Source organism: Cervus elaphus, chromosome X, assembly GCF_910594005.1.
Source record: "Cervus elaphus chromosome X, mCerEla1.1, whole genome shotgun sequence".
Taxonomy (NCBI): Eukaryota; Metazoa; Chordata; class Mammalia; order Artiodactyla; family Cervidae; genus Cervus; species Cervus elaphus.
In genome coordinates, this window is record NC_057848.1 from 73,254,350 (window position 1) to 73,272,309 (window position 17,960).

Here is a 17,960-nt window from a genome sequence, read left to right on the forward strand (position 1 = left end):
TCAAAATAACAAAAAAGTATCCTGGTGGTAAGTAAGCTTTAAACCATCTAAATGTGCCATCCACACGGCATAGGAGGAATTTTACATAGCAGTAAGAAAGATGAGTAGCCTAGTAGGAAAATGGGCTATGAATAAGAATAGGTAGTCCTCCAAATGAAAAAAATGCTGACTAACTCTCACTCCTAATTAAAGACACTGAAAATCAAAAGAAGAATATAACTTTTTGCAACCATGACTGACTGGAAACAGTTTGCTAATACAAATCTAGTAGAAGACCTAAATGGGGCTTTCCTCGTAGCTAAGTCAGTAAAGAATCTGCCTGTAATCCACAAGACCTAGGTTAGATCTCTGGGTTGGGAAGATCCTCTGAAGAATGAAATAGCAACCTATTTCAGTATTCTTGCCTGGAGAATACCATGGACAGAAGAGCCTGGCAGGCCACAGCCCATGGGGTTGCAAGAGTTGGACATGACTCCGACATGACTTAGTGACTAAACTACCACCAAAAGACCAGACATTTCTCCAAAGAAGACATACAGATGACCAACAAACACATGAAAAGATGCTCAACATCACTAATTATTAGAGAAATGCTAATCAAAACTACAATGAGTTATCACCTCACACAAGTCAGGATGGCCAACATCAAAAAGTGTACAAACAACAAATGCTGGAGAGAGTGTGGAGAAAAGAGACCCTCTTACACTGTTGGTGTGAAGGTAAACTGATACAGCCACTATGGAGAACAATACGCAGGTTCCTAAAAACTACTAAAAACAGAAGGACCCTATGACCCAGCAATCCCAACACTGGGCATATATATACCCAGAGAAAAACGTAATTCAAAATGACACATGCACTCCAATGTTCACTGCAGCACTATCTACAAAAGCCAGGACAGGGAAGCAAGCAAAATTTCCATCAACAGAGGAAATAAATAAAGAAGACGTGGTACACACAGACAATGGAATATTACTTGGCCATAAAAAGGAATTAAATTGGGTCACCTGTAGAGACATGGATATACCTAGAGACTGTCATACAGAATGAAGAAAGTCATAAAAACAAATATCATATATTAATGTATAAACATGGAATCTAGAAAAATGGTACAGATGAACCTATTTGCAAAGCAGAAACAGAGACACAAACGTAGAGAACAAATCTAAGGATATCAAGAGGCAGGAGGTTGGGGGAAGGATGAACTGGGAGATGGTGATTCACGTATATACACTATTGATGCTATGTGTAAAATAGATAACTAATGAAAATCCTACTGTATAGCACAGGGAACATTATTCACTGCTCTATGGAAGGAAATCTAAACAAGTGGAAATATATATATAACTGATTCACGTTGCTGTACAATAGAAGCTAACACAACATTGTAAAGCAACTATATTCCAATAAATATTTTTTTAAATACCAAGACTAGTCAAGGACATAGGGGAACAAGCACGAATCAGATACAACATTGAAACTATAAACTAGATCCCTCTTGATCCTAATTTTAAAGGAAAATACTTTTTGAAAATATACTAGTATACTTTTTCCTGTGGATATACTCACATGGTAACACAGATACACATAAAAATGTTTTGATAAGCACTGTCTATAACAGCCAAGAAAAACAGTCAAAGGAGAACAGACAAATTACAATCATCCACAGAACACTGTAAACATTCACAGAACTAAAAACATTAAACTGGTGACTTTCTTCAACAATAGAATGTTCATAAAAACTGACCACATGGAAGGCCAAAATGTAAATTCAACAATTTCAAAAATCAGTTATCACATACACAAAATTCTCTAATTGCAAAGCAATCAATTTAAAAATTGCTAGAAGACAAATACTGTATAGTTTTGCTTATATGTGGAATCCAAAAAATAAAACAAGTCAACAAATACACAAAAACAGATAAGATGAACAGATATAGAAAACAAACTAGTGGTTTGCCACATGGGAGAAGGGTGAGGGAGGTATGAAATAGGTGAAGGGGAGGTAAGAGGCACAAACTACTAGTTATAAAATAAATTAGCTACAGGGATGCAATATACAGCACAAGGAATATAGTCAATATTTTACACTAACTTTGTATGGTGTATAATCTATAAAAATAGCAAATCACTATTATACACTGACAACTAATGATTGAGTAACTCAATTATACAATTTTAAAATTCTCTTACATTTGGAACCACGTCTATACAAAACAGTTCAAAGAAAAAAAATTACAATGGAACTTTAGAAATACTTAGAATTGTATGATAAAATGACACCTATCAGAAATTATATTTTTATACAATAAGAACTGAAAATTAATGAGGTAAACATCCATCTCAACTAGTAAGAACATTAGAAAAACAACAAATCACAGAAGAGTAAAGGAGAAAAATGATGGTAAAAGCAGGCCTCTCTGGTGGCTCAGTGGTAAAGAACCCACCAATGAAGGAGACACAGGTTCAATCCGTGGTTCAGGAAGGTCTCAGGTGCGGTGGGACAACTAAGCCTGTGTGCCACAACTACTGAACCAGCGCTCCAGATACCATGAGTTGCAACTACTGAAGCCCATGCACCTAGAGTCCGTGGTCCACAACAAGAGAAACCAGTGGAATGAGAAGCCCATGCACTGCAACGAGAGAGTAGCCCCCACTCACCACAAGTGGAGAAGGCCTGTGCAGAGCAATTAAGACCCAGTACAGCTGTAAATAATTACAAGTAAATAAATCTTTTAAAAAATGTTAAAAATAAAAAATAATGAAACAGTAAACAAAAATATAATAGTGGCTCAATAAAGCCAAAACCTAGTTCTTTAAGAAACCAATGACCCACTCCAGGACAAACGACTCAAAGTGAGGAGATGGAAAAAGGTATTTCATACAAATGAAAATGACAATAAAGTGGGGGATGCAACACTCGTATAAACAAAACAGACTTCCAAACAAAAGCCATAAGAAGGCTAAAGAAAGACACTATATATAATGATAAAAGAATCAATACAAGAAGAGGATATTATACTCAATGACACATACACACTCAATATAGGATCATCTAAATTTATACAAATATTTATTTTTATATTAAAATTATATTTAAATACTTAAAATAAATAATTATATATAAATATAAAAACATATAAGTATATAAAAATATCATATTCTTTGCAGAGAAACATGGAGAACTCTATACAGTCAGCAAAAACAAGACTGGGAGCTGACTGTGGCTCAGATCATAAACTCCTTATTGCCAATTTCAGATTGAAACTGAAGAAAGCAGGGAAAAATCATTACATCCTTCAGGTATGACCTAAATCAAATCCCTTACGATTATACAGTGGAAGTGAGAAACAGATTCAAGAGATTAGATCTGATAGAGTGCCTGAAGAACTATGGATGGAGGTTCGTGACATAGTACAGAGGGCAGTGATCAAGACCACCCCCAAGAAAAAGAAATGCAAAAAGGCAAAATGATTGTCTTAGGAGGTCTTACAAATAGCTGAGAAAAGAAGAGAAGTGAAAGGAATAGGAGAAAAGGAAAGATATACCCATGTGAATGCAGAGTTCCAAAGAATAGCAAAGAGAGATAAGAAAACCTCCCTCAGTGATCAGTGCAAAGAAATAGAGCAAAACAATAGAGTGGGAAAGACTAGAGATCTCTTCAAGAAAATGAGTGATACTAAGGGAACATTTCATGCAAAGATGGGCACAATTAAGGACAGAAATGGTATGGACCTAACAGAAGCAGAAGATATTAAGAAGAGGTGGCAAATACACAGAACTATACAAAAATGATCTTCATGACCCAGATAACCATGATGGTGTGATCACTCACCTAGAGGCAGACATCCTGGAATGTGAAGTCAAATGGGCCTTATGAAGCACCACTATGAACAAAGCTAGTGGAGGAGATGGAATTCCAATTGAGCTATTTCAAATCCTAAAAGACGATGCTGTGGAAGTGCTGCACTCAACATGCCAGCAAATTTGGAAGACTCAGCCAGTGGCCACAGGACTGGAAGAGGTCAGTTTCCATTCCAATCCCAAAGAAAGGCAATGCCAAGGAATGTTCAAACTACCCCACAATTGCACTCATCTCACATGCTAGCAAAGTAACCTTCAAAATTCTCCAAGCATGCTTCAACAGTACATGAACCGTGAACTTACAGATGTGCAAGCTGGATTTAGAAAAGGCAGAGGAAACAAAGATCAAATTGCCAATACTCACTGGATCATTGAAAAATCATGTATTCCAGAAAAACATCTACTTCTGCTTTATTGACTACACCAAAGCATTTGACTGTGTAGATCTCAACAAACGATGGAGAATTCTTAATGAGATGGGAATACCAAACCACCTGACCTGTCTCCTGAGAAATCTGTATGCAGGTCAAGAAGCAACAGATAGAACTGGACATGGCACAAAAGATTGGTTCCGAATAGGAAAAGGAGTATGTCAAGGCTGTATATTGTCACCCTGCTTGTTTAACTTATATGCAGAATACATCATGCAAAATGCTGGGCTGGAGGAATCACAAGCTAGAATCAAGATTTCCAGGAGAAATATCAATAATCTCAGCTATGCAGATGACACCACACTAACGGCAGGAAGCAAAGAAGAACTAAAGAGCCTCTTGATGAGAGTCAAAGAGGAGAGTGAAAAAGTGGTCTTAAAATTCAACATTCAGAAAATGAAGATCATTGCATCCAGTCCCATCACTTCACGGCAAATAGATGGGGAAATAATGGAAACACTGAGAGACTTATTTGGGGGGGCTCCAAAATCACGGCGGATGGTGACTGCAGCCATGAAATTAAAAGACTCTTACTCCTTGGAAGAAAAGCCATGACCAACCTCAACAGCATATTAAAAAGCAGATACATTACTTTGCTAACAAAAGTCCGTCTAATCAAAGCTATGGTTTTTCCAGCAGTCATGTAGGGATGTGAGAGTTGGGCTATAAAGAAAGCTGAGTGCCGAAGAAGTAATGCTTTTGAACTATGGTGTTGGAGAAGACTCTTGAGAGTCCCTTGGACTGCAAGGAGATCCAACCAGTCAATCCTAATGGAAATCATTCCTGAATATTCATTGGAAGGACTGAGGCTGAAGTGGAAACTCCAATACTCTGGCCACCTGATGTGAAGAACTAACATTTGAAAAGATCCTGATGCTGGGAAAGATTGAAGATGGGAGGAGAAAGGGATGACAGAGGATGAGATGGTTGGATGGCATCACCGATCGAGGGACATGAGTTTGGGTAAGCTCTGGAGTTGGTGATGGACAGGGAAGCCTGGGGTGCTGCAGTCCATGGGGTCGAAAAGTGTCGGACATGACTCAGCAACTGAACTGAACTGAAATATAGAAAACAAATACTAACAGACAAATGGATGGGAATACAATAATAAAGGAGACTTTTTAAGACCTCACTGACATCAGTGAACAAATCTTCCAGACAGAACATCAATAAGGCAACAGAGATCCTAAATGATGTATTAGAACACTTAGACTTAATTGATATTTTCAGGACATTCAGTTCAGTTGCTCAGACTCTTTGGTTAATACAGTAAATTTTGTTGTTATATGTATTTTTTAATTGAAAAAATACTAGAAGTCACATATTAGCCTGCTGTGAACTTCAACAAACTCAAAGGCTACTGTCATGAGTTTAATTTTCTAGCCCAGGTCCTACCACTTCCACCTACCTTCTCAGCTTTATAAAAAATGTAGGCAAACAAGATAGAGACAAGTGACAGGGGGAAAACAACAGCTCCCTTATCTTGATTTCTTTCTCTTATTTGCCAAGGACCTCCCTAAGTTAGTTTTCAGATCCCAAAGAAGCTCATATTATCTTTTTTTAAATATTTTACTTTTTAATTAATTTATTTAATTGGAGGTTAATTACAATATTGTGGTGGGTTTTGCCATATATTGACATGAATCAGCCACGGGTGTACAAGCCATGGGTGTATATAGCTGTACCTGTGTACAGCCACAGGTGTTCCTTGTTTGGAACAAGGCTGTTCCAAACCGTCCTCCCACCTACCTCCCCATCCAAATTCTCTGGATTGTCCCAGTGCACCAGCTTTGAGTGCCCTGTTTCAAGCATCGAACTTAAGACTGGTCATCTATTTCACATATGGTAATATACATGTTTCAAAGCTATTCTCTAAAATCATCCCATCCTCACCTTCTCCCAAGAGTTCAAAAGCCTGTACTTTATATCTGTGTCTCTTTTGCCGTCTCGCATATAGGGTCACTGTTACCATTTTTCTAATTTCCAACATATATATGCGCTAATAAATTGTTATTGGTGTGTTTTCTTTCTGACTTACTTCACTCTGTATAATAGGTTCCAGTCTCATCCACCTCGTTAGAGCTGACTCAAATATGTTCTTTTATAGCTGAGTAATATTCCACAGTGTATATGTACCACAAGTTTCTCATCCATTCATATGCAGACAGACACCTAGGTTGATTCCATGTCCTAGCGACTGTAAACAGTGCTACAATGAACACTGGGGTACATGTGTCTCTTTCAATTCTGGTTTCCTCAGTGTGTGTGCCCAGCAGTGGGACTGCTGGGTCATATGGCAGTTCTATTTTCAGTTTTTTAAGGAATCTCCACACTGTTTGCCATGGTGGCTATAATAGTTTGCATTCTCACCAACAGTGTAAGAGGGGTCCCTTTTCTACACACCTCCAGCATTTATTGTTTGTAGACTTTTTGATAGCCGCCATTCTGACCAGCGTGAGATGGTACCTCATTGTGGTTTTGATTTGCATTTCTCTGATGATAAGTGATATTGAGCATCTTTTCATGTGTTTGTTAGCCATCTGTATGTCTTCTTTGAAGAAATGTCTGTTTAGTTCTTTGGCCCATTTTTTGACTGAGTTGTTTATTTTTCTGGTATTGGGCTGCATGAGCTCCTTGTGGGTTTTTTGAGATTGAAAGTTGCTTTGTTTGCTATTATTTTCTCCAATTCTGAAAGCTGTCTTTTCAACTTACTATAGTTTACTTTGTTGTGCAAAAACTTTTAAGTTTAATTAGGTCCCACTTTGTTTTTTTTGCTTTTATTTCCATTACTCTGGGAGGTGGATCATAGAGGATCCTGTTGTGATTTATGTCAGAGTGTTCTGCCTATATTTTCCTCTAGGAGTTTTATAGTTTCTGATTTTACATTTACATCTTTAATTTAATTTGAGTTTAATTTTTTGTATGGTGTTAGAAAGTGTTCTAGTTTCATTCTTTTACAAGTGGTTGACCAGTTTTCCCAGCATCACCTGTTAATAAGATTGTCTTTTCTCCATTGCGTATTTTTGCCCCCTTTGCCAAAGATAAGGTGTCCATAGGTGCGTGGATTTATCTCTGGGTTTTCTATTTTTTTCCACTGATCTATATTTCGGTTTTTATGCCAGTACCATTCTGTCTTGATGACTGTAGCTTTATAGTATAGTCTGAAGTCAGGCAGGTTGATTCCTCCAGTTCCATTCTTCGTTCTCAAGATGCTTTGGCTATTCGAGGTTTTTTGTGCTTCCACACAAATTGTGGAATTATTTGTTTAAGTTCTGTGAAAAATGATATTGGTAGCTTGATAGAGATTGCATTGAATCTATAGATTCCATTGTGTAATATACTCATTTTCACTATGTTGATTCTTCCAATCCATGACCATGGTATATTTCTCCATCTATTTGTGTCATCTTTTGATTTCTTTCATCTGTGTTTTACAGTTTTCTAAATATAGGTCTTTTGTTTCTTGAGGTAGAATTATTCCTAAGTATTTTATTCTTTTTGATGTAATGGTGAATAGGGTTGTTTCCTTAATTCTTATATCTATTTTCTCATTGTTAGTGTATAGGAATGCCAGGGATTTATGGGCATTAATTTGGTATGAGTTTGGTTTAAATAGTTGCTATCCTGACAGGTCACCATCACTGTAACCTGCTTCAACACCTGAGTCTACTCTCCTACTGCCTTGTATCAGGAATCCTGACAATTCCCATAGCAGCCTGAAAGCCAAACATGCAACTTGGAGGCTGGGCAAAGGTTTTACAGCAAACCCACTAAATCGAAGGATACACTCTAACATTACACTCTCTCTTCTCTCCCTTCCTTTAATTGTAAGAGGCGCCAAACCCAAAATATTCAAGCCAAAACGTCTCACTAGAAAATTTCAAAAACATCTTTGACAAGGTATCTATTAGTCTGCTTCTCATCCAGTGGATGAAGCCCTTAACCTAAAAACAGCTCTGCATTTTTGCTTTAACACATACCTGATGATGAAGCCAGAGTCCTGTTAAAAGTGTCTCCATTTGCTCCAGAAGAATACCTATCCTGTAAGAAAAAAGAAAACACCAGTTTTATACTTTGAATAATAACAATGAGTAATCTATCTCATAAATACTAGAAAGTTTTAACAACTTTTTTTGTCCAAAACAAAATAGTTAAAGAATGTAAGATTTCCTGGGTCACTGCATGTTCTTTTATTTACTACTCTAAAACACCTTCACTTTAAAATTGTATGTATAGCATACTAATATATCACTTAAAACAATAGTCAGCAAACTATAGCCACAAGCCAAATCTGGTGGGCTACCAGTTTTTATAAATAAAGTTTTATTGGAAAAAAGCCATCCTCAATTCATCTAGGTATGTAACAGGCTGCTTCCTCTCAAACAAGTTTCCAATACTAAAGGCAAAACTTTTGAACAGAGCTCTGAAATTCTTCAAAATCAAATTCAATAACTGAAGCACAAAAAGTGATCTCAAATTTACAGATAACACTTCAATTAACTGGCTGAATTAGAAAAATCACAATATTTTTGTCAAATCAGTTTCTTTAAACAAACCTAAAGCTGGAGGGAGTATACCAAGGTAGGTATTAACATCGTCAGGTAATACTTATGCTCCAAAATTTCTTTCACAAAAGACACTGACTGTTAAAAACTACCTTTATAAAGCTCAAAAGACATTCAGTTATTTTTCTAACTTACTAAAAACATATGATAAAATCTTTGAAATGGCTTGGGATTTTGATAACTGCTACAGTAAAATGTTCCAATTTATGATTACCGTAGATGATAAGACAAACAAGAACATTAATCCAGCTTTCCCTATTTAAAGTGAAACACTGAAGACTTTTTTTTCTCTTTTCTAGTATCCAAAATACTACTGGACGAATAGAGCCCCCAAAGAGGCTAGTTTTATAAGTGTTATAACATTCAGCTTCATATAACTGATAAAAAGTAATGAAACACTCTGGCACCAAACAACTGAAAAATTATTGTTACCAAACAATCTTCAGAAGACGGAATTTAACATCCCACACACATTCTAAGGCAAATTTTGAAAAAAAAAAAAGTCAATAGAATTCATCTTTCATCATAAAAATCCTTAATAGTTTTCATAACCTTAATAATAAAGTAACTTCATATTCCCTTCCAGCTACTGTACCATTTCTCTGCTCTGTTATAGGCAAAAAAATTTGTCTACATTTGCTGCCTCTGTTTTCTCACATTCCATATTTCCTTCAAGCTACTCTTGCTAGCCTCCATCCTCACCTCTGCACTGAAAAAGCTTATAGTAAGCATATTATGTAATAAAATTACTACTTTTAAGCTTCATCCTGCCAGAGCTCTCAGCAGCATTTGAAACAACAGACTATCTACTTGCTTCTCTGGCATAGGGAACACATCCTTCCCAGGTTTTCCTCTTGCCCCATGGCCACTCCCTCCACAGTCTCCCTTGCCAGCTCCCCAGCTAATGTACCTTTAAAATCAAAGTGCCCCACAGTTCATGGCAGAGCCCTCTAAGTCTGTTTTATTCCATCCAACTTTACCCACTCCACTCTCACAGATTTAAATCCTATTAAAACAGATAAATTCCAGATTTGTACCTACAGCTCTGATCCCTCTCCTAAGCAACAACTAATGACTAGTATCCTTACTTAAATCTTTGCTTAGGCATCTGAAATTCAACACTGCAAATACAGAATTCTTGATTTTTTCCCTCCCAAATTGGTTCATCTTCCACATATTTCCCATTTCAGTAATGAGCACCATCATCCATCTACTTGCTTCAATATAAAAACTTAGCATCATTCTCTCTTGCATTCCCCATATCCAGGCCATCTAGTTCTATCAACTCTATGCCCACTTCTATCGTGAGGGCCCTCTCCCTCTCTTCCTTTTCTCTTTCCTCCTCAGATTTCACTTTCTACAAATGTTGCTTTATCTTACTATAGTTTAGCCATGCTAGAAATGTGTTGTTGCTCAGCCACTCAGTCATGTCTGACTCTTCGCGACTCATGCACTGCATCACGACAGGCATCCCTGTCCTTTACCATCTCTCAGAGGTTGTTCAAAGTCATGTCCATCGAGTCACATGATGCCATCCAACCATCTCATGCTCTGTCATCCCTTTCTCCTCCTGCCATCAGTCTTTCCCAGTATCAGGGTATTTTCTAATGAGTCAGCTCTTTGAATCAGGTAGCCAAAGTATTGGAGCTTTAGTAACAGTCCTTCCGATGAATATTCAGGATTGATTTCCTTTAGGATTGACAGGTTTGATCTCCTAGCAGTCCAAGGAACTCTCAAGAGTCTTCTCCAACATCTCAGTTCAAAAGGATCAATCCTTTGCACTCAGCCTTCTTTACGGTCCAACACTCACATCCATGTATGACTATTCAAAAAACCATAGCTTTGTCTAGATGGCCCTTTGTTGACAAAGTAATGTCTCCACTTTTTAATATGCTGTCTAGGTTGGTCATAGCTTTTCTCCCAAGGAGCAAGCATCTTTTAATTTCATGGCTGCAATCACCATCTGCAGTGATTCTAGAACCCAAGAAAATAGTCTCTCACTGTTTCCATTGTTTCCCCATCTATTTGCCATAAAGTGCTGAGACCGGATGCCACGATCTTTGCTTTTTGAATGCTGAATTTTAAGCCAGCTTTTTTACCCTCCTCATTCACTTTCATCAAGAGGCTCTTTAGTTCCTCTTTCGCTTTCGGCCATAGGGCTGGTATCATCTGCATATCTGAGATTATTGGTATTTCTCCCGGGAATTTCGATTCCAGCTTGTGCTACATTCATCCTGGCATTTCACATGATGTACTCCACATATAAGTTATATAAGCAGAGTGACAATATACAGCCTTGACGTACTCCTTTCCCAATTTGGAACCAGTCCATTGTTTCATGTCCAGTCCTAACTGTTGCTTCTGGCCTTGCATACAGGTCTCTCAGGAGGCAGGTCAGGTGGTCTGGTATTCCCATCTCTTTAAGAATTTAACACAGTTTGTAGTGATCCACACAGTTAAAATCTTTAGCGTAGTCAATGAAGCAGAAATAGGTAATTTTTGGAACTCTCTTGCTTTTGATATGCTCCAATGGATGTTGGCAATTTGATCTCTGGTTCCTCTGCCTTTTCTAAAACCAGCTTGAACATCTGGAAGTTCTCGGTTCCTGTTGAAGCCTAGCTTTGAGAATTCTGAGCATTACTCTGCTAGAGCATGAGATGAGTGCAACTGTGTGGTAGTTCGAAAATTCTTTGGCATTGCCTTTCTTTGGGAATGAAATGAAAACTGACCTTTTGCAGACCTGTGGTCACTGCTGAGTTTTCCAAATTTGCTGACATATTGAGTGCAGCACTTTCACAGCATCATCTTTTAGGATATGAAATAGCTCTATACTAGCTATAGTAGCAGAGAAGGCAATGGAACCCACTCCAGTACTCTTGCCTGGAAAATCCCATGGATGTAGGAGCCTGGTAGGCTGCAGTCCATGGTGTTGCTAGGAGTCAGACATAACTGAGCCACTTCACTTTCACTTTTCACTTTCAGGTACTGGAGTAGGAAATGGCAACCTACTCCAGTATTCTTGGCTGGAGAATCCCAGGGACAGGGGAGCCTGGAGGGCTGCTGTGCATGGGGTCACACAGAATTGGACACGACTGAAGCAACTTAACAGCAGCAGCAGCTACAGTAGATTGAATAACGTCCACTCAATGATATCAAGCCCTAATTTCTGAAAAATGTGTTGTATTATTTGAAGAAAAAGCAGTTCTGGCCGATATAACTAAGAATTTTGAAATGAGGAGATTACCCTGGATCATCTAAGTGGGCCCTAAATGTCATCACAAGTGTCCTTATGAAAGGCCAAGGGTATTAACACAAACACAGAGAAGGCCCAGTGAAGACAACAGAAAGAGATGCAGCCACAAGCCAAGGCTGCCTATAACCACCAGAAGTTGGAAGAAGCATGGATTCTCTCCAAGAGCCTACTGAAGGAAAACAGCACTGCTGAGACCATGGTTTCTAACTTCTGGCCTCCAGAACTGTAAGAGAAATTTTTCTGTTACTGTAAGCCATCTAGTTTGTGATAATTTATTATAGCATCTATAGGAAACTAACACATTGTACTTCTTCCAGTTGTCCTGATACCCTAAGTTTGTTCTCTCTTCAGATCTCTGCACGTCATGTGTTACTGGGACTCTTTCAGGTCTCCGGCTCATGAGTCATAGTCTCAAGGAATATCTTCCTTTCCACCTGATCTAAATCTACCCATACCAATCTTCTTCTCCCTCTCTCCCTCACACACAGAGTTTCCTGATTATTTTATTACTATTATTATTTAAGAATTTTCACTATTAGTATATGATTTTTAATGTGCTTATTCTGTCTCTTCCAGTAAAATACAACATCCATGCCAGCAAGCCCCTTATCTATCATGTTTACCACTAGCTCCAGCATTTAATAAGGCTCAAAAAAACATGTGGAATGAGTCTTAGGTCTTAACATTACCTATTTTTAGAACACTTAGCTATAAAACATTTATAACCTCTTTACACATCCAAGTGAACCAATTTAGAAATTTTAAAACTTAACATTATTTCAAATACTATAAATTTCAAAATAATAATTGTGGATGGACTAATTATCTTAAGCAGTTTCCACTTTAATCACAAGAGTATATATGCCTTCTGAAATATGCCAGAAAAAAGGAAAAAAGTTCAGACAGAAGAGACGAGTGTGTATACTCATCAGTGGTTTAATATGAAATATTACAACTAGCAAGCAAACCCAGTATCCTGTTACAGTCATCACGCTCATTCATTTCATCTCTCACCCCAACAAGCGTGCGCACAATATGCAAACGCCTAACAGATGGCGACTGCAGCCATGAAATTAAAAGACGCTTACTCCTTGGAAGGGAAGTTATGACCAAACTAGATAGCATATTAAAAAGCAGAGACATTACTTTGCCAACAAAGGTCCATCTGGTCAAGGCTATGGTTTTTCCAGTGGTCATGTATGGATGTGAGAGTCGGACTGTGAAGAAAACTGAGCGCTGAAAAATTGGTGCTTTTGAACTATGGTGTTGGAGAAGACTCTTGAGAGTCCCTTGGATTGCAAGGAGATCCAACCAGTCCATCCTAAAGGAGATAAGTCCTGGGTGTTCATTGGAAGGACTGATGCTGAAGTTGAAGCTCCAATACTTTGGCCACCTCATGCGAAGAGTTGACTCGTTGGAAAAGACCCTGATGCTGGCAGGCATTGGGGGCAGGAGAAGGGTACGACAGAGGATGAGATGGCTGGATGGCATCACTGACTCAATGGGCATGAGTTTGAGTAAACTCCAGGAGTTTGTGATGGACAGGGAGGCCTGGTGTGCTGCGATTCATGAGGTCTCAAAGAGTCGGACACGACTGAGGAACTGAACTGAACTGAACCATTTCTGGACTACTGTAACTGCTAGATTACCAAATATTTCTCAACCTCACATTTTTTATTATTCTATCCCCACATAGTACACTCACTTCAAAAACTAGCACTGGGAAGTTCTAAAAACTACCAGAAAAGCAACTTGTTATTTCAAAATTATATAAGCCTGTGTTAATACTAAATCTCCAAAGGATCCTTAGAAGCATTCAGAAAAGGCTTATCACATAATAAGAACCTCCTGCATAGCACAGGGAATTCTATTCAATACTTTGTAAAGACCTATATAAGAATAGAAGATAAAAAAGAATGAATATATGTATATGTATAACTGACCTATTTTGCTGTACAGCAGAAACACAACATTGTAAATCAACTATACTTCCGATTTTTTAAATTAAGAAAAGGCTGATCACAGATATTATTACCAATCCAAGATGATCTCAGAGCCAATACAAATTGCACAAAAGGGAAGCCCAGTTGCTTCTTGAAACAGAAATCCAATTACAACAACCAATCAAATGGTGCCTTTAAAAGAAAACGGGCTGAAGACCTCAGATTTCTCCTACATAAAAATGTCATGTGTTCATCCTTAGCTTCTACACATCTTATTCAACGAAGATAAGCGAACAAAGTCACTGAATGCATCATGTTCCTTCAAGTTAAGTAGGTCAAACTACTAACTGCACACCTAGCACCAGGTGTTAAGTTGTGGACAAATGCAAAAAGTTTACTACAAATTGGCCCCACACAGATATGTACTAAGAATCGTAAGGTAGAAATGTTAACATTAATATTAATATTAACATTAACAGTATTATTAACTAATGTTAACAATGTAATTGAATATTAACATTAACATTAATATTAATTAATATTCAATCAGTACGACCAGCATTGAGAAACAAAGTATGTTACTGAATAGCACAAAGACTCCCAAAAGGTAAACCTGGAAGCCTGACAGTTGACCATCCTCAATTTCAGACCCCCTTTGCAATAACCATGCACAACATTCTACAGTGCAGTATACCATTTGAATAATACTTAGTTAAAACAAAATCTCATAGTAAGAAAAAGTAAAAATTAGACAAGTTCAAGTGGAAGAACATCTGTACCTATGAGTTAAACTGTGTATTACAACTAATCTACCAAGAACCTGGGAAGAAAAGAACCATAGAAAATTATTTGACCAAGTAATTCCATTTTTGAAAAAAATACTCCCAAATTAAACAATAAACTGTAGCTATTCATGACAATACTACAGTGCAAAGATAACACTTTAATTTCTACCAAAAGAAAATCAATTATGCTTTGGTAGTTCTAGTCCATTAAGTACCACACACCCATATGAAATTATTTTTAGGAAGTTAGTAATATGGAATAGCTAGTGCTGAAGAGTGAAAAAACTGAAATCAAAAATTACTATTACATACAATCATTAGAATCCATGGAAAAATGTGTTTGGGAAATATAGAAGAAAATTGACTAAAACCTCAACAGAGCATTTGTGCTAGTGAGCGAGACTATAGGTAATATTTGTCCTCTTTTGGTCTTACAATATTCTTATGATATTGTAACATAAAGAAGACTATAAAAAGATAACATACAAAGAAGTTATTTCTAAAAAAAGTCCCAAAGCAAGAAACATGATAAATTCAGATTAACAACCTTAGGTATTTTAATCTAAAGTTTATATGCAAACAGGCCAAATTCAAGAAAGACAAAGAATTAAATTTTATGTTTTGGGGTAAATTAAGAATTTCTATTAAGACATCACTTGAAATAGAAAGTGGCAGAACTGACTAACATAAATACAAACTGGAAATCCTAAGAGGAAAACAAATTGACTTTTGGAGACATTTTCAAGTAGATAAAACTTATGTAAAAGCAATCCATTAAATACACTGTCTTCCAAAGTAGGCTTTCTTCACCATCTTAAAGTCAAAACTAAAATCCAAAAACCCACTCCATAATCCCCTCAGGTAAATTTCAGTGTAACTCTTCAAAAGCTATTGAGGAAAAAGATCTGCAGATTTGTACATCTGAAGATCAAACGGATGTTACCATCTGAATCAACCTAATGTTTTCATCTTGAGAGCCCTGCTTATATAAAACCAAATTTCAGAATTCAAACTGCCACCCAAAAACGAATTTTATTTTTCCATTTTCTATATACAACTGTATCTTAGAGACATTCAACCACATTAACACAAGCTTGCTTTCACCCACAGTAAGTTCTAAATCACTGAGATTTAAATTAAGTTGCTAAGAATATTATACCCGTTTTAGGTTTTAATTATTAAATTATGTCAGACTGTTTTCTTCTATTTGAGGCTTAGCATGCTTCATCATTCCCTATAAGACAGTTAATAACAATCACATGGAGAAGCACAGCATGCTTCTCACTACAGATGAACTTTCTCACCACAGAGATTTTCAACTCTGATAAAATCTGTAGCATTCAATAACTACAAACTTTAAATTTTATTACCTTCTCAAATACAGGAACATAGGAAGACACATGAGGGTTGATTAGTTCTGCTTCCCAATCTTCATCTCCCATGGCGGCTTCCAGTTCAGTTTTTATAGAAATACAAACATGCACATTTAGGCTCAGTCAGAATCAGAGATCAGAATTTTACCTTTAAAAGCATAAATCATCATTTCACACATATACCTCCAAGCTACACCATTAACTCTTGATCCTCCCCAAAAGTTTTTGCAAAAAGGCCAATTAAAGTTTTGTTTCTTACCGAGAGATACCATTTATATTCATCCTTCTGGCTCAGACGGTAAAGAATCCGGCTGCAATGCGGGAGACATGGATTCAATCCCTGGGTTGGGAAGATCCCCTGGAGACGGGAATGGCTACCCACTCCAGTGTTCTGGCCTGAAGAATTCCATGGACTGTATAGTCCATGGCGTCACAAAGAGTCGGACACGACTGAGCGACTTTCAATTTTTTATCTTTAAAAATTAGTTGAACCACTTATCTAATCACTCTAGCAATCACCATGTCCCAGTGGAGTTCAGGCGTTTCCCCAAAATCTGTTGACAGAATTTATTTTCTCACCGAAGGGTTCCCAATGCGTCTTAGTGAATATTAAGGGGGAGGGGAAATTTTTCAGATACTACTCCAGGTTTCTCCCTTCAAAACTGGGTACGACGTTTTGTGTGGGGTTTATTTAGTTTCTTTGCAGGGGTGGGGGGGAGTGACCAGGGATCAAGGCCTTGAAGTTTGGCAGGGAAGGAAGGGGTGATTAGGTGGCCCAAATGTCTCCCACAAACAACCAGTTTCGCCAAAGAGGGTGTATACACGAATAGTTCTACAACCATCCATGTTTAGAGAGTCTTTTTCTCTCAACACAGATGGTGTACTACCATGTGGTCAAAAATGCTCCTTCGCCTTTCCTGCAGGCCTCAACCCCAGACTTCGGACACGCACCGTGCTACTGGACCCTCCGGCAGGAAGCAGAAAGACCCCAAAGGACGGCTTCAAACCCCTGCCCACCCCAACCGTTCTTCACTTGGCCTGAAGTCCAGCTACAACTAGGAAGCCCAGAGCATTGGGATGAAACCCGTACTGGGAAAAGAGCCGGCAGCCCACTCACCTCTCTGCAACTTGCTCTCCCGGAGTCCTCACCGGCGCTGACGCGACTTAAACGGCTGCACGTGCACGACGCAGACTGCGTCGTCACGTGCACGACGCAGACTGCGTCTGGTGCGCCGATCCAACAACAAATGACACCAGGCGACGAGCTCCATCAGCCAATCAGCGTCAGGCAGCAATGTCGTCCCGCCCCCATCTCCTGCTTCTCCTACCGTATGTGTTCGCGTTCAAGGCCGCAATCAGCTGACCCATTATGTTCTGGACAGAGTGGCCCATTAGGCCTGGGGATACAAGGCTGACCGTGGGTCACTTTCTCTGGATTTTTCTGCGGGGTCCTCTATCTCGAGAGACTATAGAATTTTCCTATGTAAGCGCTGCAAGTCAAAGTTAAAAATAGAAGAGGAATTAAAACGTCCTCCTACCTACCTCTTTAAACTTTCTCTCCTTTTTTGCCTACTGCAGTCCCTGGCAGTTGGCCTCTATTTCTCAGGCGCTTGCTTCACATCCAGGGGGTTTCCAGGCACCTCAAAGTATGGCTGAGGCTCGGGGTGGTGGGGTATTTCTTTTTCTTCCCAGACCGAAGGATGAGACTGTCACGCCGATACCTAGGAGGCTGTGAAGTCAGTAACT

General features: G+C 38.3%; 1 protein-coding gene across 3 annotated transcripts in view; it reads right to left on the reverse strand.

The window, feature by feature from the left end:
- LOC122689685 (probable ATP-dependent RNA helicase DDX4) overlaps window positions 1–17,760 on the reverse strand; it is a 727,334-nt gene extending 709,574 nt beyond the window's left edge. The window contains exons 1-3 of one of the 3 annotated variants that reach the window (XM_043896317.1): window positions 17,757–17,760; window positions 16,212–16,288; window positions 8,276–8,336 (exon numbers count right to left, since the gene is read on the reverse strand). In XM_043896317.1, the coding sequence (XP_043752252.1) occupies window positions 8,276–8,336; window positions 16,212–16,283 (133 nt within the window). In that variant the 5' untranslated portion in view covers window positions 16,284–16,288; window positions 17,757–17,760. Of the gene's footprint in view, window positions 1–8,275; window positions 8,337–16,211; window positions 17,223–17,331; window positions 17,686–17,756 lie in introns of those variants that run through there. The other 2 variants (XM_043896316.1, XM_043896318.1) reach the window with 2 other exon arrangements.
- Between the last annotated feature and the right edge of the window lie 200 nt (window positions 17,761–17,960).